Here is a 21,825-nt window from a genome sequence, read left to right on the forward strand (position 1 = left end):
CCGATAGTCGACTACACCACGTAGATTTCTGCCTCCCACCCTAGCATATGGAACTGGAAAGTGTTTGTCCATCGTTCCACGGATATCTTGACCCCTTGCAAGATAATCTACGCTGTCCGTATCACAAGCAGGAAATAGCGTTCATTCTTCCGCAATCATGTCACACTGTGCTGTCAGTTGCTTAGTCGGGTCTCTACGAGCCGTTTCAATCGCAGTTGGCTGCAAAGATGAAGGTGACATGCGGTGGTTTAGCAGATCAGGGGAATTTCTTCGTTGCCCAAGTGCAGTGAGATTCGGCCATCCCATCAGCTCTCTCCTGGTGTGACCTGGCTTCCACAAGGTATGTTGGCGATGTGTTTTACTGCCACGGCCGGACGATCCTAGAGGTAGCAGCAAAGCACAAACGGATCGGTACAACACAACATATGCGAACTCAACGCAAGCTTGCCTTACATGCCGGCTCTGTTCCACAAGCGATTTGATCTTGACATGCGCTGTTGGACCAGTATATCGCGCAATCCCTCCTCTTCACTTGATGGGCCAAGGTATCAAAAGTCTTCCCAGTCGTAACACATGTAGACGGGGCGGATGCTCGACACGTCGGGTGTGAGGTCCTGGTGGGCTCCTATGCTGGGAGCCCTGAGCGCAGTCCTGGCTGGCATTGCCGAGTATCCGATTGGCTTGCCTGAGATCACCTTTTTGGTATCGATGCCGAGAGTGCACTCCAGTGTGCCGCTGGAGGGTGACATAGTAGGCCGGACGAGGAGACGTAGAGTATCGGGACAGATCAGTCGTGTAACGAACCTTCGGCAGGGTTGCACGGAGAAGTGATACAGGAATTAAATGCGAGGGTGATCCGGAGCATGACCAGGGTGTTCAACGCAACCCACTCGTGCCGTTTTCTTTGTTTCTAGCGTCCAAGCTGCAAGCCGCAAGGCTTAGGCTCCTGTCTGTCAACCTGACCTCCTCCATCTTCATCCACCCGAATCGCGTAGACCAGCACCCAAATTCGAAATGGAGGTGTGTTGAACACGGAGACTCGCGGGAGCGGATAGGAGCTGTGTGATATGGGAGGGATTTGGATGGAGGTTCAAGGCCACGACTGGGGCTGAAGCAAGAACCCGAAGACAGGTTCGCTGGCGGTGAAACAAGACATAAAACTCATACTGCACCGCGGCAGAGTGTCGAAGGTGAGAGACTCATGACAATGGCAAGGCAATGAGCCCTAGTTGATGGAGGTGAATGAACACTTCCGTCGTATGTCGTTCTGAGAGTCCAGACTGCGCCGTCAGATCTCATTCACTCATTCACTCATTGACGACTCACTCCTCCATGACCACTACTCGCCTTGTCTCTCATCTCTTTCCGCTTCTACCCTCACGCTGCTGTCTCCTTCTCTCCTCTCATCTCCGTGTCTGTGCGACACTGCCCAGCTCTTCAGCAGACCTCACTTGTACCTCAGACAGCACGCTGGATATCGTGCGTCGCATAGCTGCTTACGACACGCGCTCGTCTCACTCACTCATCTCTTCTCACGCAACTCATTCTCTCCTTCCAATCTTCCTACCTATTGACAGCCAGAACTTGTCCTCCATTCCAAATCTTCAGTTGAGCTCGCTCTCCGCTGGTACGGATGGCTTCCTCTGCTCCTCCATGTGCCGGCGCCCAGCCTCGCGGGGTTGATAAGGACCTCGATGGCAGTGCCACTGCACTCCAGCCGTTCTATGCAAACGGCTACGACATGGCCTTGAGATTCAATACCGATGGACTTGGCAACACCTACATCGGCATTGTCATCGCGTGGACGTGTCTCTTGCTCCCTGCCGCCATCTTCCTCATCCGTCACCGAAACCTGCCTTATCTGCGCATGCGCAATATCCCGCTTGCAATCAGTGCAGTCGCTACTCTTCACGTCTACTGGGTTCTTTGTATGATTGCATATGTCCTGAATGGATATTTCCCATGCGCCACGGAATACTGGATCATGAGCATTTACCTGCCGCTGGGGATTGCTTTATTCCATGCGACAAATACTCAACTGCTCTCCATAGCCACGGCCCAAAAGAGATATGCCCGAGGTGATGCCCTGCTGGAGCCGCAACTGTCAAGGAAACCAACTGCACGAGGTTGGCGGAAGTGGTGGGAAACTCTGAAGGCATATAATGCCACAAAGAACACCATGGCATGGATCGGAATGGGTATGCTTGTGCAAGTAAGTGATTAGTCTCGCTACACATCTGACCCAAACTGACAATCTCAGCTTTTCGTCACCTTGTTTGTATTCCTCATATCCCGAAAGTTTCACCCTAGCTTTGGCATCACGGGAGTGGTGACCTCAAGGGCCGCCTGCCGAAGAGGATGGGAATGGTGAGATTAGCAACATGCGTCGCGCACTTGATACTGACATTGAGACAGGTGGCCTTCAATTGCCTGGCAGCTCTTTTGGGCCTGGGTTTATGCCCCTATTCTTCTTTGGCGAGTCCGTGGAATTGACGATGTTCATGGCTGGCGGTCACAAACTGTGGCTTGTGTCATTGCTGGGTATGTATTCACGGCTGATAAGGGTGACCTTTGTTAACCATACCAGAATGCCTGCCTCCCCAATGTGGTTGATTGCACTTTACGCCAGTCCCATGAAAGCAGTGAACAAATACTTTGCTCCACCTTTATGGTAAGCCCTTCCTTTTCAGTGAGTATATTATGCAGCACGTAACTTACGACCCCCAGGTTCTCTGCCTCTATTGTGATCATGCAAGCGTGCGTGATATTCGTGCCATTTTGTCAGATCTTCAAGAACCGAAAGCTTGAAAGGGAAACACGAGAAATCATTGCAGAATGGGAAGAGAAGAACAAAACAGATGGCTCCTTCACCTCCAGTTCGACAAAAGTCGAAGCCCGGTCAAGATTCACAAGTCGCCAGTCTGTCAAAAGCACCACCAACAGTCGTCAAGGGGAGATGTACACCATGAGTGCCCTAGAGAAGACTCTGCAATTGAACCCGTCCCCTCTACTCATGTTTTCGGCATTGAAAGACTTCTCCGGAGAGAACATCAGTTTCTTGATACACGTGCGTCAATGGAAAGCGAATTGGATGTCTGCGAGTCCCCGCTCCGGCTTTCTACGCAAACAGGAACCCTCGAAACCTCACGATCCAGTCTTGATCCGTCAACAATTCCAACTGGCCGTCGGCATCTACGCTTCGTTCGTCAGCTTAAGGTACTCGGAATTCCCCATCAACATTTCGTCTGCTCATCTCCGAGACCTCGAAGGCGTTTTCGAACAATATGCTTCCCTGGTCTGCGCCGAGCCAGCCGCCAATGCCGCGACTCCGTTCGAGAACCATTGGTCTTCCAACTTCTCAGATGACCTGGAAAGTCAAGGCGGCAAGGACGGATTATCCATCGTGTCGACGGCGGTCGGTGAAGGTGCACGGGACGAGCTGATGAAGCCTGACTCAGAGCGTGTCGGCCAGTTGCAGGAGCTCAAGATGACCAATTTCGGCGACCGACTTCCTTCCAACATTGGAATTCCCGACACATTCGGTCCCAACGTCTTCGACAAGGCTGAGCTCAGTATCAAAGAGTTGGTCTTGACCAATACTTGGGCCAAATTCGTCAAAGCCGGGTTCGCGCAGAACACTACTCAGGAAGGCTTCGCCGCACGGTTTCAAGCAGCGGTCGAATCCTGTCGACGCAGACTTCCCAAAGTCGGCGGTCGCTTTCGAAGATGATTCATAAGCCATGCTGCACCCATCTCTCAAGTCTTCGGCACGGGGCGGAGGGCGGATGGGTGGTCATGACGATTCATGGCGTTTCAAGGTATGGACGGAGCCAAGCGAATGCCGCAACAGCAAGACCCCGATGGATCGAATGGACAGGTCGGGGAAAGGGGGGACTTGACACACAACAACTCGTCACAAAAATGCCTCTTTTGCTCATGGTAGAGTTGCAACATTGCCAAAAAGGAAGAAAGACGAAAACGAAGAGCCGTGTTTAGTCGAGGCAAGATGAAATGGCTATCTGGGTGGAGGCATGCATGGCGAACTGGGCTTAAGATTCGGAAATATCCAAACGTGCTCACTGCAGACAGAGCTGGCAATTGCTGACACATGGACGTATGGACGTATGGACGTATGGAAGCATGGAATAAACCCCATTGAATATGTGGATGGATGAGCCTCCTCAAGCCTGCCGCCTCCCAACATGGTTGCAGCTACTATTACTGACTGTATGGCAATGATATGAGCTGATCGATAACATGGCTGAGCCCTCACTTACTTTTTTGCGGTAGATCTCTTTCATTGTCTCTTTCGTTGTCTCTTTCGTTGTCTCTTTCGTTGTCTCTTTCGTTGTCTCTTTCGTTGCAGTAGTGCCGACGTAATACAAGGGCAAGTACGGGAGAGGTTGTGTGCCGTCGTGTCTTTTTCGTCTGTCGTCCAACAGAATAGATATCATGATCACGAATTAGAACCATTGACTTGCATATAATAGACCCCTGGGTTATGGTCAACGACGCAACAAAGTGTAAAGTAGTTTCTTTTCCGTCAGAACTAATCATTACATCGATCCATCTATCTATCCATACTAGTATAGTATAGTATATTTTGCTCACTCCCTTCTTTTAATTCTCCTCCTCCTCCTCCTCCTCCTCCTCCTCCTTCTTCTTCTCCTTCTCTGTTTTCTTCTCCTCCTTTCCTCCCAATAAACCACCAACACGGCGTAAAGATTCCCTCCCGCCCCCCCTCGACCGCACTATCGACACAATACGCCAAAGTGGTCATAGCGGCACAAGTCCCACGATCAGCCACGCCCAGCCGCTCCAGAGTCCAGAGCACAGCGTAACAGATCCGCCGCGGCCATTTGGACATCTTCCATGCGGTGAAGTAGTCGGTCCAAGTGGTGGCCTGGGCCGTGTTGCCTTCGAGGGGCCACCACCAGTTGCGATGGGGTGGTATGAGCCTCGAGGGAGTTGAATTTGAAGTTGAAGTTGAAGATGGCGGTGCGGGTCGTAGGTTCAATGATGACGATGAATATGACGTTGAGGCGTTTGTTGTGGTTCGTTTCGTTGCCGGCGATGATTGTGATTGTGATGATGATGGTGATGTTGTTGTTGCTTGGTGCACTGGGTGTGCAGGAATTGGGTCTGCAAGAAAGGGAACCAAGACTGGAGAATCAAGGTAGATATGATGATGGTGTTGTTGAAGTTGATGTTGTTCATTCTGCGAGGTATGGTCATGGTTATGGTTATGGTTGTAAAGCCGGATATCAGTGCCATTGCCATCTCCATTTCCTCGCTTCGCCGATAACCATGCGAAATGCTGTGCATAGTCTTCATCATGAAAAACATCAAAGCCCGTACCGATCATAGCCGCGCGCGCCTGCTCGCTCGTGTGGAGATTACACAGGCCATTGCCGCGTTCCAGCCGGTTGCGGATGCCGATATGTTTTGGATCCAAAGGGTCGAACTTCTCCGTCATGACCCATTCGCTGAGACCGAAGACGGCGCCGGGTTTCAAGACGCGCCAGATGTTCGTGTAGACTTTTTGCAGGGACGGGGAGTGGACGGTGGCTTCGATGGCGTAGGCGGCGTCGAAAGAGGATGGTGCGAAGGGGAGGTTCTAAATCAGGATTAGAAATGAGAAATCACTTTTCCCGAGTCAACGGACGGGTAAACGTGTTCGTGAAAGCGAAAGAAAGGAAAGAAAGGAAGACAACGAGAAGGAATGGTGGCTCATATGCAAGGGTGTAGGACTGGACAGAAATAACCCAGTCCAGCAGAACGAACGCCAACCCCCTGCAGGCAGCCAATCCAGTCGGTGGTCATGATATATGATGAGGAGGATACCCAGATATCAAAGATCGGAACACGACGGACGATGGACTCAAATCACTCGAACGCTTCGAACCACCTACGTACCAAGAAATCAGCCTTGACAAAAGTACATTTCCCACTCAACCCCTCCAGGGCAGTGAGATAGATAGCCCGATCGACTTGGGCCTGGTTGATAGTGACACCGACGACTTCGCACCCGACGAATTTCGCAATCTCCCGAGCCGGGCCGCCAATGCCGCAGCCGACATCGAGGACTTTCATGCCGGGTCGCAGTCCCATCAGCAGGGCGAGACGGTGCTCGTAGAACGCCAGGGCCGACTGGATCGTGTCGTGCGGTGCGAACGGCGTATAGTGGAAGTGGGTGCTCCAGCCGTTCTCGTATGCGGTGCTGGCGAAATCGTAGTATCTGTTTTGTTGAGGTTAGTTCGAACAGAGCAAAGAGAGAAAAAGAGAATATCTTGCTGAACTCGATATTTTCATCCTGCTGCTCTCAATATTTGCCGGGTGGTGGCAGGCAAACTTGTTTGAGAGAGTCTTGCCAGGGGAAAAGGGATAGATATATCAAGAAGGGAATCAGATCAGATCAGTGCAATTCAGCCTTACGAGTCTGCCAGTTCAGCCGCCGCAGTTTGTCTTTTGGTGCGCTGCTCTTCAGTCACGGTGGTCTGGTCGTCGTTCTGGCCGAAGCGGGAGGTATACGCCGACACGATGTTGGCGAAGGTCTTGTCCGGTTCCGGTTCAATGTTGGCCAAGGTCTTGTCCGTTTCCGCTTCCGCTTCCGTTTCCACTTCCCGTGAGCTCTGTCGTCCGGATGCCATGATCGACTGGTTCGTTCGTCTCCGCGGAGGACAGTGGTAGTCTTGATTGGACCATAAGAAAAAAGAGAAAAAAAGAGGTTAGAGGGACGAGGAATCACAATCACACGAACATCGACAGTCGTCAAGGAGAGTTTGTGCTCGGGTAGGACGCATGGCCGTGCTCGAGAGGAATGCTTGTATTGTTGTAGAAGAACAATACCAAGCAAGCCACAGCTCAGGGTAGTATGCAAGCTTTGCAATGCGGGTCGGCGTCTTACCTTTTGAGCCCTTCTCACGTGGTATCACCATTGCAATGACAACACGATCCGTTTGGAAGCTCAAGAAGAATTCCGGGGACTTACCTGTGGAATGGGAGCGAGTACAGGCGGGTGGATGACAGGTTGTAGAACAAGCACCGTCCACTGCCAGCACGATAGTAGTAAGTAGGACACCCGAGTCATGATCGATGCCAACGACAAGGCAGTCATGACCCCAATCGATCTGCTGTATCCATATATCCATCATGTTGGTTGTTTTGTCCCTCAAGGCGAGACAGAGTGTGCAGAGGGAGAGAGGAAGAGAAAGAATGGAAAAAGACAAAAAAAGATACCGTGGTCATCGATTACGGTCACGTGCTCAACACCCTGGTGTCAATATCAAAAACTTCATCAATTTGCTCTCTAACCTGCATCGGTCGGTCGTTTTCTATCTTCTGAGCACCTAGCCGAGGGTGAGACATCCTCTGGAACAATACAGGGGGAACTTGGCAGACCCTGAACCCCCTCCTTCAGAAGATGGAAAACAATCTCTTCATCCACCCTCCAGGATCCCGTTCCATGATGCACACTCCTAGCTGCCACATTCCATGGCTTGACCACATGTCCAGAGCCAATTCTTTGCTTCAAGCGCAAGCGCAAGCGGGTCATTGTCATTGCGTTGGATGTTGCTTTTGGTCGCCGTCATACAATGCTCCATGACCACAACCCTATGCATGCATCTCGTAGGGTCATGGCCCTGTCTATTAATGCTGGGAAGCCGAAGGCTCTACAATTTGTCTGTAGATCATAGTTAGCACGGTCCAGCAGGAAGAAACATGAAAAAGACTTACCGTAGTAGTTGTCATAGCCGGGAACTTGGGGCTTGAGACCCTTTCTGATACGCGCTTGCTCGACGACCTTGCCGGGCATGGTGGCGGGATCAAGCGGCGAACCACCGGGAAGAATTTGCCAATGGTCAAAGACGGATTGAGGGAAGGCTTGACCACTGGTGGCAGCACGCAGATCGGCGTTGAAGCCGAACGACTCCATGACGGGAAGGTAGGCCTTGACGGTGAAGAGAGGAGTACCAATACGCTGTTCCTCGGAGAAGACGTGACCTCTTCTGCGGGTAAGAACACCGTAGATACCACCCATGGCCTGCTCTGGAACTTGGATCTCCACCAAGAAGACGGGCTCTTGGATACCAGGCTCGGCAAGGAGAGTGGCGGCATAGAGCACACGTCTGGCAGTGGGGATGATTTGACCACCACCACGATGGATGGCATCGGCATGGAGGGTGACATCCATGATGTTGAATCGGATGGATCGCATAGGCTCTTCGGCAATAGGACCCTCGCGGGTGGCCCACTGGAAACCGGACACGAAGGAGTCCTTGATTTCGTTGAGGTATTGGACAGCCTTGGTCTGATCCACCAACAAGTTGGGACCGGTGGTGTCGGGACCGAAGGCCCAGATCTTTCGAGCATCGGTCACGTCCCAGCCGTGTTCGTCAGCCAGGATACGGGCACGGGCCTTGAAGTCGTCACGAGGGGTGATCTTGCCCTCCTCAATTTCCTTGGACACCTCCTCGCTAAGCGGTTCAGCGACAACGTACAGACGGTTGTGCTTGTTGGGTGACTTGGACAGAGCAGTCATGCTGGAAGTACCGCCAACAGTCTCGCGATACGAGACGACGGGGTCGCTGATCTTCAGTGGCACACCGGCATGGTCTTCTTCCAAATCCTTCAAGCAGATTTCCAGATGAAGCTCTCCAGCACCGGCAACGACGTGCTCACCAGATTCAGAGATGGAGGTCACGACACAGGGGTCGGACTTGGACAATCGCTTAAGACCTTCGACCAGCTTGGGGAGATCGTTGGCGTTCTTGACCTCGACTGATCGTCGCACAACAGGCGAGACGGAGAACTTCATCACTTTCAGGTTGTGAGCGGTGTCGGAGGTGGTCAAGGTACCGGATTTGAGCAAGAACTGGTCAATGCCGACGAGACCGCAAATGTTACCGGCCGGGCAATCATCAATGGGCTCAACAGTACGGCCCATCATGAGGACGGTACGCTGGACAGCCTTGATGAACAAGTCCTCCTTCTTGCCTGGGGTATAGTTGGGACCTTGAATGCGGACCTTCATGCCGGAGCGGACGGTACCGGCAAAGACACGGCCGAAGGCGTAGAATCGACCCTTATCCGATGTAGGCACCATCTTGGAGACGTAAAGCATGAGATCGGCCTTGGGGTCACAGTCGCGGATAGCAATGCACGCTGCGTCGTCGGCTGGACCTTCGTAAAGGGTCTCAGCACGGTATTTCTGGGCGGTGACTGGGGATGGCAAGTGGATAACCATCATTTCCAAGAGCGCATCGGCGGCCGGCAAGAACTTGCGCATGGCAGCCTTGAGGAGACCCTTTCCAGGCAACTCCTTCTCCTCGTTGGTCAGCTTGATGTCGAGCTTGGCGGTCAGGTTGACCAGCTCTTCAACCTTGCCCTTCTGGAAGGCATCGAAGATCTTGAAGATGGGGTCCAGGATGAACTGGTTGAAGGCACGCTCAAGGGTCTTGCCCTCAAAGTCGGCGGTCTTGGTCCACTTCTTGGTCTTGGGGTTGAAGTAGTTGTCGCCCCAGAGACGTTCCATCATCTTGGACTTGTCAACACCGAACTTCTTCGCATACCGGATGGCGAACTGTCGGACGGTGAAAGCCCAGCCGTGGAGACCAGAGCCGAAGGCCACAGTACCCTTCTCAGGCCAGACCTGGACATCACCCAAGGCCTTGTCAAAGTACGTGGAGATGATGACGTTCACCGACTCGATAGTACGGAGGAACGATTGGTACAGATCCTCTTTGGAAACCTGCAATTCAAGGAGAGCGCGGTCGACCTTGTTGATGATGACAACAGGCTTGATACGCTCACCAAGGGCTTGTCGTAGGACGGTCTCGGTCTGGACGCAGACACCTTCAATTGTGTCGACGACGACCAACGCACCATCAGTGACACGAAGGGCAGCTGTGACTTCCGAAGAGAAATCAACGTGACCAGGGGAGTCGATCAAGTTGATCAAGAATTCGTTACCGGCAACTTTCTGTATCCATGTCAGTCCATGGTTAGGCAAGTCGCCCACGGCTCCAGACTGTGACTGACCTGCGGGATGTCCTTGAGATCCTCCTCGTCGGGCAGGTGGGCATATAGAGAGATGGCAGTGGACTTGATTGTGATGCCTCGCTCTTGTTCATCTTTTCGGGTATCGGTGAAACGCCTGCAAGAGCACGACTGTCAATCATCCAAACTCCAAGACTGGTCTGGGAAGTGAGACATACGCTTCACCTGCCTTGGCTGCAGAGATGATACCGGCTCGCTGGACGAGAGAGTCGGTCAAGGTCGACTTGCCGTGATCGACTGCACCATTGATCAGTGATTGTATCTCTCGCGATCTTTTCAGAGAACATACCGTGAGCAATGACGGACATGTTTCGGATATTGGCCGGGCGGTCCATAAGCTACACCAGTCAGTATCGAGACAGTCGGAGCAGGAATCCCAGGAAAAGGACATACGGCCCGGATCTCTTCCACCGTAAAGCTATTCGAGATATTGATCAGCATCTTTTATCGCAACAGTTTGGGGGTCTTGTCTGGCAAATGAAGGGGAATGCCCTGTCCTGGCACCTGTCCAGCGAATCTCCCGCGCTTTCCCGCATTGTGTAGAAACACATCCTTCTCTTTTCCGTATCGCAATCCCAGATGCCAGTGCAGAGATGTGTGGTAGACAGGATGTGACCTACTTGACCATGTTGGCGGTGTTTTGAGGATATCTGCCTTTGAGGCGGGGTAGGGCGCTCCGGTGAGCTTTTGAGTGATGATCGCGAAGTCGAGGGCTCGCTCAATCTGCTGGAATGCCTGCGCGTATCGTCACAGACGAAATGAAGGCGATGAGACGGAGCTTTGAGCTGGCAGATGCAGGGCTTATAAAGACTCGAAGGAGGTTGCAAGATCTTGGGGGATGAGAAATCTCCTCTCTTTGCAGTGGGCGGCGCCAAGACAGCAGGTTGATGCTAGTGGAGTGGCGGTGGATGACTGGGTGACTGACTGCCAGTGCACGGTAACAGTGACAGTCACAATATTAGCAGGTAGTACATGTTATGAGTTACTACTAGTAGGTACCATATAGTTACAGAGTATACTTGTGGTTCCTTAGGTGTCTTTCCTGGGTATCTACTACTAGCAGCAGCGGTGCACCGAACTGCAGGCAGCTTTACACTTTCTTAGAAATCCAATTTGAACAATTAAAAGGTAGCAGGCCCCGCCGGGGTTTAACTCCAGCTTTATCTCCGTCTGCCACCATATAGAGTTCACGTGACTCACCCATCAGGTACCAAGGCTGACATAATACCCTGCTGTACCTATAGGTACCTACAGTAGTGTAGGCACAGTTGAGTCACTTCCCTCCTTCGGCAGCCTCGTCACATGTCGATACCCCTGAGGCTTCCAAATTATAAACTCTTATGTTGGAGTCAGAGGGAACGAATCCATTTGTAAAGCATTGGGCTCAATATCGTACGTGGTTCTATGATGACTCCTTCATTGTGACCCCTGTATATACTTTTCCATCCAGCCCATGCACCTCAACGCCATCGCTAATCCAGAATATGTACTCTGTATCGATCAAAAGACTAACTTGCTCCGAGGATCTTTGCGTATGCATCCTCCACCTCCCGTGCGATCTCCAACAGTGACACAATCGCCACGGAATGCGTCGCTTCAGGGAGCTTGTCTCTTTGCAGTCCGATCCATTCCAATGGCGGCGTGGCCTCGCCCATATCGCGCAGCTGAGGTGTGTCGATGATCGGAGGTTCCAGTGGCACGTAGGTGAATTTGGACTGGGGCACGTTAACCACCGCAGTAATCTTCTCCCGCCCACCGTTCTCTCCGTCACCTTGTGGTTCTGCAGTGATCTTGACAACTGACGGCGGTAGCGGCTTGCCCAGTCGTTGTGCCAGAGCCCGCGAGTGAGTTTGCCACATACCACGGATAAAGCTGATGCGTGCATAGTTCCATCCCACATCAACCTTGCCTTCGAAGACGCTCTTGAAGATGTACTCAATCACGTTCGAATCCGGCCGCTGCCATGTCTCCATCGACGACACTAGCCGCGGAACCTTGACAATCGTGCCTCCGCGTGCTGTCGTTGCCCTCTCAATCACATCAGGCACTGACACCTCGCTTAATGCCTTGGTTGTAGCCCGGTTGACGCTCGAAAGCGCCACCCTGAGCTGCCCAAGCGTCATCCCCAACCCGCTGTGAGTTTTGCCCTCAGTCGTTGCCACGGCAAACCGTGCCTGGATCTCGGTCGCCTCGACTTTCAGAATCTGAGTGTCAAAGAATGTGTTGGGAAAGGCACCAAGATCAACGGCTTGAAGCGTGACGACAACATCCGTATGCAAACCAAAGGTGCCTTTGCTCGCGGACGTTGGTTTGGGTGCGGCCTCGGGGACAGACGCGGTCCAGCTCCCCGAGGGAAAGACGGATTTTCGCCGCAGGAATTTGTCCAAATCATGTAGGGATGTTTCGTACGCTTCTTGCTTCTCCTGCACCAGCCTTTCAAATGCCTGCACCAAGGCAAGTGCTTGTGCTGCAGTGGCCGTAGTGCAGAACACCTGAACCTTGCCGCCGTCGACCAGTCCCACAAGCCGATCACTTTCGATACCTTTGCCTTGCCGCACGTTGTACATCAAAAATTCGAAGGAAGAGATGTCGGCGACGGCAAACGGTTGATAGTCGAATGCCGCCTTGACTCGCAAATGTTCAAACCCGATGGATGCTAGGACGAGCGGGGCACGATTCTTCGCAGTCGACTCTTGCGGCCAACGTATCGATGTGCGGGCGCGCAGGTTCTCCAGCTCGACAAATCCACTCATCCTTCCCACGCTATCAACACCGACCTTGTCGAGTCCAATGCATAAATTCTGCTCGGAATCATCATCTTTCTTGGACGAGGCCCAGAGCTGGGTGACCGTAAAGACTGTTTTTCCCAGCCCCTGTCCAAGATCGACCTGGAGCTTGACCTCCTGCACAGAAACAATGATGTGCCAGGGCAAAGTGCCTTTGCCAGAAAGCTCCTGGAAACGCTGCATTGCGTATGCCTGCTGTTCCTGTGTGGTTGCCGCGGGAGCACTAGGTTTAGATTCTCGGCGTAGCTCAGCAGGGTACCAGATCTCCCGGAAAAGAAGGAAATCCTGCACCTGCTTGGCGTTGATATCGCTCTTCATAGGGCTGATGTTAAGGACTGCTGAGATGCCTGTGGCGGCACTCACATGCTTACTGTTCATCAGGGACATGGTGATTGTATCTACTTCGAAGGTGGCAGTCGACTCGCGCGAGTACACGTGTTGGACCGACGCCTCGAGTTTGTTGAACGTTGTCAGAATCGCGAAGAATCGTTCTTGATCGGGTGCAGAGACGGTGTTGGCAGTAACAAAGACATCTGCGAACCTTGCCGTTGCTGCAACCCTTGCAATAGGTTGGCAGCTAAGACTAAATTCTTGTCGCTGAATGTAGAGTCCAGCATTCAACTTGCACCGCCCCAAGATGGCTGTCGGATCGGCGCTGGCTCCTGTGACATTCGCAGGAGCGGCGGTTGTTTCTCCTTGAGACGTAGACTGCTCGTCTCCAGGTTTCCTGTCGCCAAAGATTTCTCTAATGCTGGACGAGATCTCGCGGATCAAAGGTACGACTGTTGGGTACAGAGTATTCGATGAGGCTGCGACCTTGACCTCGGTACTGAGTGAGGGATCCTCGAGGCCATTGTCATTGTACTCGACTTTCAGAGCCACTCCAGGCGACTGTAGAACTGCTGAAGACGCATTCTCTCCTTGCACGGCTTGCCCATATCGTCCTGCACGGGATCGTTTCTCACCTTTCAAGAATGAGAATACCGAATTCGGCTGACGCACTTCCGCCCGAGGAGAAATGTGCACTACGGCTCCAGCAAAGTCGGCATCAACCAAAAGAGAAGCCAGGCGTTTCTCCCCCAAAAAGCTTACTCGTCCCAGATTAGGGGTCTGCGGACTCGTCTCGCAGATTGACTTTGCATTCCGCAATTCTTTGCTGGTGTTGGCGAGGGACATTTGCAAGGCATGAGCTGGGATGACAAAATCGGAGGCAAGCCGAAGGTCTAGCGCCTTCCCTTTGGCATGAAACGCGAGCCGCCGGTCATGCTTGGTCGACAAATAAGCAGCTCCAAAGATAATCTCGGGAAGTAAAGCTGAATTTGCAGTTCGCCGAGTTGGAAAATCAAATTGAGACTTAGGGACGATCTGTAGTTGCGTATCGCGAATCGAAAGGCGGGCAGTTCCCTCTTGCCGGGTTTTGAGATCGACTTTCCGAACAGAAAACACCAGATCTTGGACCTGCCTGGCTGGTAAGTGTGCAGTGTCTCCCGTCATATTCCAGCGCAGATAAATGTTCTCAAGATCGACCGCATAGGTGGAATCGTAGAGAGCAGGCGAAGAAGTTCGATGAGCCGAGGCGGTATCCGGGGCTGCGTCTGATTGCTCCTTTGGCTTCAATCGTTCCGTGAGCCCAGCAGTGGTCATTCTTCGGAGCTGCCGAATATTATTTGCATCGTCGGCGAGCTTGATGGACGTGATACGATCTTGTATGAATGCCAGGATATCGACCGCGAGCGTGGCAGTATCTTCAAACAGATCGACCGCAATCCCGTCACTCCACGTCCGGTAAACGTGTACCCTGCCGGCTTTGCCGTCGCTCTCCGTCTTGCCCGAGGCTTTGAGGTGTACGAGGCACCTACCGGCATTCACTCGATCCCGTTTCGTTCTGCGATACACAGCTAGGCCGACTCCCTGGGAGTCGATAATGAACTGTGGCTGCTTGTGTATAGATTCAGGATCATCTGTTTCGTTGTGGATGAAGACTGATGTCCCCTCGAGCTTGAGCTCCATCTCTGCACAGTAATCTTTATCCTCCTGAACAGCAGGGGCGCTCATATGGACTTTGATGCCGGCAAGCGTACTGTGGACTGCGAAACGTAGTAAGAGTGTGTTTTCATTTGCGTCCACTTTCTGGACCTTGGACATACTCCCAGCCACTTGGTCGATGGAGGTCTGCACTTCTTGAATGGCTCTTTTGACTTCCGGTATGATCTGTATAACTCCGGGTTGGTTCAATGCTTCAAAACACGCTCGGATCCCGCGAGCCTCAAGGTTGATCTCCTCCACTGTGGCACGAGCACGGACAGCGATGACACTGGCAGTTTTGCGTACAGAGAGTCCGCCATTGATAGCCGGCATTTTCAAAATCGACAGGTTGCCTTCGGGAGTTTTCGTGGGTGCCTCGAATGAATGTTCATGCTCTTTGATGTCAAAGTGAATGTCATGTGCGCCGTCTGCTCGTGGCAACACGGAAGTCCTCGCAACAAGACCAGCAATGGTATAGCGAAGGGACGGGACGACCGCAAATGTCAACCTGTAATCGTCTAAAAACATGGCGACATGGAGGGCGAGATCCAACTTTTTCTCGGTTGTACGGCCGTGTACATCTTGTTCACGCTCCATGCCAGGCATCTCATCCACTAGGGTCATGATCTCACGCGCCTCGTCCTGGAGCACCGAATCGACGACCTCGAGGAGCATCACCGCGTCTTCCTTCATTTCGAACCGATATTTGTGCGATGCTGCACAGATTTGTACCACTGTCTTCTGCTCATGAGGACTTGCAGTAGATTGGGGCCAAACGGAACCATAAAACTTTGGAAGGCGAAGCCGCCACGTGAGGAGAGTATGTGAGTGGCTTTTGAATCTTGCCATGGCAGTGTTCGCAGCCACTGTGAAAGAAGAAATTGTTGGCCCCAGGTCTCCTGTGTCAAAGGAAACTGCGCTTCGAAAGCTTTCAGCACCCCATTTCAGTTTGAGATTGATCGTTGTAAGGAAGACGGATGCCGCGTCACTCCCCACAACGACGGTGAACTGTTTTCTTGTCGCTTGGTCGGAGGTCCTGGCGGTCTTCGCCTGTCCACTTATCTTATTCCTAACTGCTAGTGGGTTGCCCAGTTCCACAATCTGCCGGATCAGTCGTACTAGAGCCCAGTTCAGATGTAAGGAGGTGTCCGCGAGATAAGCCTGAATAATGACTCTTTGACCCATCTTGTCCGCTGCAATATCATCCATGGCAGGTTGCATGAAGAGGTTAAGGTCCAGACCCAAGAGTGCAAGGTCAGTTTGTCGAGGACCGGGATCCAATATCACACCAACCTTCCCAACGAGAATCTCCGACCGCACAAGTATGCTGCTTTCGAGTCTTTCTGATGTTCCAGCGATAGGACTGTTGAACAGAGAACTCATGATCGGAACTTGATCACGTGCATAATCCCAGCCTCGCCACTGCTGGAAGGAGGAGAGCACTTCTTTGCGGGCAGGATCCGTTAGTTCAATGTCCTTACAGCTGCATTTGTCAAAAACCTCGGTGCCGTTCAATCTCTCAATTGTGGAGAATATGTATCGAAGTCTCGACATGATCTTCCAGGAATCCGTCAGACGAACATGTTTGTCAGCGCTTCTGAGGACGTAAGAAGGTCTCATGAGGAAGATAGGATCAGGCACCGATGAGCCGCGTTGAGTCAAGTGGTAAATGAGGTGTCGTGTTTGGGCGCTCTGATCAAGGCCCACAAAAGCAGCGGCGATGCGATCAACCATCGAGTAAGTCCTTTGTATGAGGCTGGCCATATACGTCAGCTGCGGAGCCCAGAGGACAACGTCCAAATTGCTCAACTGCAACCTCGAGCTCATCTCTTCCTTCAAGGATAACCAGAAGCCAATTTGTTCCAGAGATAACCGAGCATGGGCGGCTCCTTTCCCAGGAGACGATGTAGTATCACTGACAGATAAACTGACGCTGTCAATCGAACCGTATGCCAGGTGGCCTTGAGGCTCAACCCCGGATCGCGTCTCCCTCTTGGGGTGCAATGCTCGATACATGACGCGGCTGCGCGCAATTTTCACATCATACTGGTCTTCTGAAGGCGCATTCGTGTCGGAACTGCCATTTGGCAGGTTGTTAACCAACCTCACATGCGCAAACGGCATCTCGACTGCGAAGTCCATGACATGACCTTGTCTGTCATGCCGCTGATTTTCCAATATTCGCTCCGTCACGGCGATTTGCAATTTATCCAATTGATCAATCGCGTGCTCCACGTTCAGTTCGCGAATCAGCTGTCCAATAGACAGGAGCAGTTCAGGGGTACAAAAGCCAACCAGACCATTGTCGAGCGTGCAAAGAAAGCCATTGTGAGGGGTGTTCTTAAATTCGGCCCCCGGCATATAGGGGTCATTACCGGTGGGTGGCACCATGGAAGGATCGTCGGGGGGTGGCATGTAAGGAATTTCCGGCATATTTGCAAAATTGGGTTGGACCTCATGTAGAGTGAAGTGTGGAGCGGCCCAGGGACTAGCAAAGGTCACCATCGCTGGGTGCGAGTCCGGATCTTGAGAGTGGTCTCTTCGTCCGCGGCTGCTGGAACGGCTGTCGGAATGGACAAAGGGAGGTGCCAGGTACGTCTTTTGAGTTGCTGATTCGGTGTCATGTTTGCCAAGCGACGAGTTCGGTAGCTCGACAGTGTGGTTCGCTGCGGAGGGTGCACTTTTGGACAGAGACGAAGAGCTCGATATAAAAGAGCTGGGGCGGTGGGGAGCGCGCTTGCTAACTTTCCGCTGTCTGGCTTCAGAGAAGGACATCTTTTCAACTCTGCCAACAGGTTCGGGCATAACCGGTAATGGCATCGATGGCGGTTCGCGGGCCCATTCGGGCTTCCTGTGGTTCGGCGGATACTGTTTCTGGGGTCGCAAAAGAAATTCCGCTCTATGCGTTCGTTGATCGTGATAGAGAATGTGCTGTTGCTGTAGGGCCCGAGTCTGGGAGAGATCATCTGTCTTGTCAAGCATACCGAGCCTAAAAGAAGCTTGAAAGCAGGCGAATGTGTCCACAGAGGTTGACCCACGCTCGTGACAGCGGAGAGCAGATTTGTAGTCCACCGCTGCTAGCAGAACTTGAGGAATGTTGACTCGCATTCTCTTCGCAAAGTTGGAGTCGGCCCAATCCCCAAGTGAGATTTCTGCCGTGGAAAGCTCAAGCAGAAAGGCCGCTCCATCAGTGACCAGCCATAGGCGCAAGCCGGCCACATTGGCCCTCAAGAAAATCACGTCGTGAATAACAGACTTGTCGAAGGGGGGCAAGGAATTCTCGTCATCATCCAAGGTAAACATGAATGCCGTGATTGAGCGTATAAGGGTCTGTACAAACTTGGAGGAGCACTCGCCGGTCACTTCTCCTATGTTGAAATCCCAATTGCAGACGTAGGTTGGCTCCGTTGGCGGAGCACCAAAGAGACGGTGCCCGTACACTGCGACGCCGTCGATGAATAATTGGCAGTTCGTGATATCACTTATCGTACCGGAGTCCGTTTTGGACAAGGACTCCAGAGAGGCTTCCAGAGGACTTGAGCTGACCTGCAAATCCATGTAATAATTGGTGAATCGCATATCTGCCTCCACGAGAAGAACATCGACGCGGAGATTCTCCCTCTGCGAATAGATGTTGGCCGGCATAAGCACGGCAGAACTGTCTGCCCGCACCGTCAAAATGACATCAAGGTCATTTTCTTTCTTAACTGGCAGACGTGGCCCAGGGTCCTCATTGCCTGCAAGTATGTTCTGATACTCCTCCAATGTTCTGAAGTGCAAGTGGTCGCCAAAGTAGTTTTCCTTGACGTTCATAAAATAGCGGATCAGGAAGCCCTGCAGGTTGAACTTGGGAGCATAGCCAGTAATAGTCATGAAAAGTGAATCCGTCAAGTTCGGCGCGATGGCGGTGTAGTAGTTGTAAGACCCTTCCAGGTTGAGCTGTTTGAGAGTAGCCATCATCGAATCCTCGGCGAGGGTATTCAGAGTGTTCCAAACAGGCGTAATCAACTGAAGTGAGGCATTGTGGCCTTCCGCAAGAAAGTTGACGCTGCTTTGGCGGGGGGAGAAGTACTGCATAGGTATCTCAACGTCACCGTCCAGCTGTTGAAAACCTAGGATGAGAAACACGTTTTCCTCCAGGTCGCAAGGGCTGTCGATGATATTGTAATCGTTCGCGTTGAGATAGAGTTTCAAGTCGGGAAATTTCAAATGCAGTCGATAGAGAAAGGGGACAAAGGTCATGTAGTCGGGCTTTTGTCCAGCGGTAAAGTCGGCTATGAGGTCGGTAAGCAAGAACATGTGATCCCTAAGAAGGAACATCTCCATGGCGTTGTTCTCGATGTCGAAGGCCCAACTGTGAAGATCGTTCCAACCCAATGGATTGGATAGATCACACGAGACCTTCTGGGACTGACAACGCCAAAGCATGGCGTGGTTTACACTGGAGGTGGCCTTGGTGTCCCGGAGGTCGAGACTCAAATGATTTCGGAAACCGTCTTTGCGTGCCACCATGTCCATGTCGTATCGCACGGTAGAATCTTGCCCAGCTGATACAGACAACCAGCCGAATGGTCGTACGTCAGGTCCGAGTTGGGTCTTCTGCGATCGCCGAAAGCGGAAGTGTCTCTTCTCTCGTTGCTTGCGCAGGGCAGCCGCCTCTTTCACGGTATGGGCTCGTCCTCTCCACTGCCAGTCTTTTGATCTCTCCCTAGTGGGGACGCGGAGAATGACTTCTTCCTCAAGATCAACCCGAATCGTCATCACCGTGCTGACACGCCTATTGCCCATGTGGAGTGCAGCTCCCGGGGTTGAAGCGCGATACGACGTCGGCAAGAATGTATTTTGGATTTCGATCCGAAGACGATCAGCCCAGGGGCCGTAATTGACGTAACCACCTTTCACAGCTAGATCAAGGCCGTACCCAGGAGGGTTGGACAGGTTGACATCATCATAGTCCTGCGTCTCGAGCAGGCCAGAGGGTTGTTCCGTGACCTTACCGGGAATATCCCAATAAAAGTTCAAATGAACGGCGGGTGAATCCAGGATTTGTGAGAACCTGGCATACTCCACATGAGACCAGCCTTCGTGGTCATCGCGCTCGTCCTCGTCCATATATCGCCCCAGACCATGCCATGACCTATTGTCGTCCTGGAAGTCGTCGTACATGTAATGCATGTTTCTTTCGGCCGTTTGAGAGGCAGTGGTTCTTATGGAGCCTCCCGAACTGCCAACACCGGGGAGAAGGCGCCTGAAAACGTGGAAACCCTTGGCTATGCGACGAGCCCAGTCAAACTCCATAAGCCACCAGCGTCGTGGCCCTCTTATCGACTCTGCCGCAGAGACAATCCTTTCCGCCGCAGCCAGCTGCGATCGACGATACTCGGGATTTGGTTTCATTTCAACCTTGGGACGGTCAATTTCAAAATCAAACACTTGTCGGTATATGTCAGATGGTCCAGCAGCCGCGGCGTCAATGTGACCTCTGGCAGATGCAAAAGTCGAGACAACAAGCGCTCGAGTGTTCTCATTCCCAAGAGATATGGCACCTTTGGAACATTCGACTGCAACCGGCAGCATGCGGATCAGAAGGGAGTGGATGGCAGACACATGGGCTACAGGTCCACCAGGGTTTGAGGCGGCGCTGTTGTATGTGTCGACTCTTGTCATGGGAGCCAAATCGTCGCCTGGCTCGAGGTCTCTCTCCGGCTTCTCCGTGGAACTGCCGGTCTCCGACATGTCGCTGGCAGAGACAACCTGGGACCATAGATTCGGCTTCCCCCTACGGTGATGGAGTGTCCCATGACCGCTTTCAGACTCGTGACCAGTTGTGTGGGTTTCCAGAGGGCTCTCCTTTTCTCCTTGCACTCCTTGGGCATCTTTCACGATGGCTTCATAGAGCGGTGTGCGGTTATACACGAACCATTCCAAACCAGACATGTTGATCGCAACCCGAGCCTCTGCAGTTCCGGCTTGTTTGGCTCGTCCCGGCTCTTGGTCTGGCATTGATGGTTTGGATTGGCTAGAGCCATCTGACTCCGATCCTTGCTTCTCAGCCCCCCAGCCATCTTGGTGACTATCGTCGAAAGCAGTGAGGTCGACCTGACGGGTTGTTCGTAGCCAGTACCTCCACGTAATGTAGCCATGCTGGACCAATATAGTCTCGTTCTCGCCATGATAGCGGATGCCCTTGAAGAAGATTCTACCTGCTAGAAAGGACAACTGCAGAGACTGTATGTCGATCCACACCCGGTACTTATGCCACGTCCAGGCTCTCAGGCCGTATGAGACAAGGGTCGCGAAGAGGCGGTTGAAGTAGAAGAGGAAGAAGAGCGCAAGACAAGAGCAGGTGACGAGTTCGACGAACCATGTCCTTCAGAAGAGTTAGCTTGTTGGTTATAGCAGGGCCTTGAAACATTGTTCATTTACCAATTGAAGGAGGTATTCCTCGAGATGGGCTGTCCAACAAGGTCATCCATATCCGATGTCGTGATCGGGGAGGGTTCGATGCAGCGTCTGCTTCATGACTGCACCGACGCCAGACCGCGGGAACTCGAAAAGAAGTGCTGTCACGAAACCCTCAAGAGCAGACAACACATGTGGGCATGACAAGTATCCTGCTCTACATTGAGCGAAGCGCCCGACCGGAGCAGTAGTTGAGGGTGAAAGACGGAGAGCTTCACGTCTGTTGAAGTAGTAAACAGTCAAGTTGTAGAAGTACAAAGTGATCGCTGCTGTCGCTTGAACGAGTGGAAGATGATTGACCAATTAATCCCCGCAGGCTTCCATCAATAATGGGCGTCACGATTCTCATACGTAGTACTAACAACTATAACGCACGCGTTCAACATCCACAACCAACATCTACATTTACATCTACATCTCCATTCGCAGTGAACTCGTGCAGCCGCAGTTCGAGATCTTTCGTGCCTTGCCTGCTTCATGCCAGGATGACCAC

At 52.4% G+C, this 21,825-nt stretch overlaps 4 protein-coding genes across 4 annotated transcripts; 1 reads left to right on the forward strand and 3 right to left on the reverse strand.

The window, feature by feature from the left end:
* Positions 1–1,633: 1,633 nt before the first annotated feature.
* Positions 1,634–3,730, forward strand: A1O1_00061 (uncharacterized protein; the record flags this gene model as incomplete). The annotated part of the gene is made up of 5 exons (XM_007720982.1): positions 1,634–2,212; positions 2,261–2,367; positions 2,416–2,541; positions 2,588–2,671; positions 2,728–3,730. The coding sequence occupies 5 exons, from the start codon at positions 1,634–1,636 to the stop codon at positions 3,728–3,730; spliced, it is 1,899 nt and encodes a 632-aa protein (XP_007719172.1).
* Positions 3,731–4,570: 840 nt separating this feature from the next.
* Positions 4,571–6,650, reverse strand: A1O1_00062 (uncharacterized protein; the record flags this gene model as incomplete). Its single annotated transcript, XM_007720983.1, has 3 exons — positions 4,571–5,617; positions 5,917–6,238; positions 6,436–6,650. 3 exons carry the CDS (start codon positions 6,648–6,650, stop codon positions 4,571–4,573), a joined length of 1,584 nt encoding a protein of 527 aa, XP_007719173.1.
* A 1,023-nt stretch (positions 6,651–7,673) lies between these two features.
* Positions 7,674–10,500, reverse strand: A1O1_00063 (elongation factor 2; the record flags this gene model as incomplete). The annotated part of the gene is made up of 6 exons (XM_007720984.1): positions 7,674–7,684; positions 7,738–9,982; positions 10,042–10,156; positions 10,218–10,296; positions 10,349–10,397; positions 10,453–10,500. The coding sequence occupies 6 exons, from the start codon at positions 10,498–10,500 to the stop codon at positions 7,674–7,676; spliced, it is 2,547 nt and encodes an 848-aa protein (XP_007719174.1).
* A 1,067-nt stretch (positions 10,501–11,567) lies between these two features.
* On the reverse strand, positions 11,568–21,346 carry A1O1_00064 (uncharacterized protein; the record flags this gene model as incomplete). The annotated part of the gene is made up of 2 exons (XM_007720985.1): positions 11,568–21,240; positions 21,297–21,346. 2 exons carry the CDS (start codon positions 21,344–21,346, stop codon positions 11,568–11,570), a joined length of 9,723 nt encoding a protein of 3,240 aa, XP_007719175.1.
* Positions 21,347–21,825: the final 479 nt, after the last annotated feature.

Source organism: Capronia coronata, assembly GCF_000585585.1.
Source record: "Capronia coronata CBS 617.96 chromosome Unknown acBCG-supercont1.1, whole genome shotgun sequence".
NCBI classification, from domain to species: Eukaryota; Fungi; Ascomycota; class Eurotiomycetes; order Chaetothyriales; family Herpotrichiellaceae; genus Capronia; species Capronia coronata.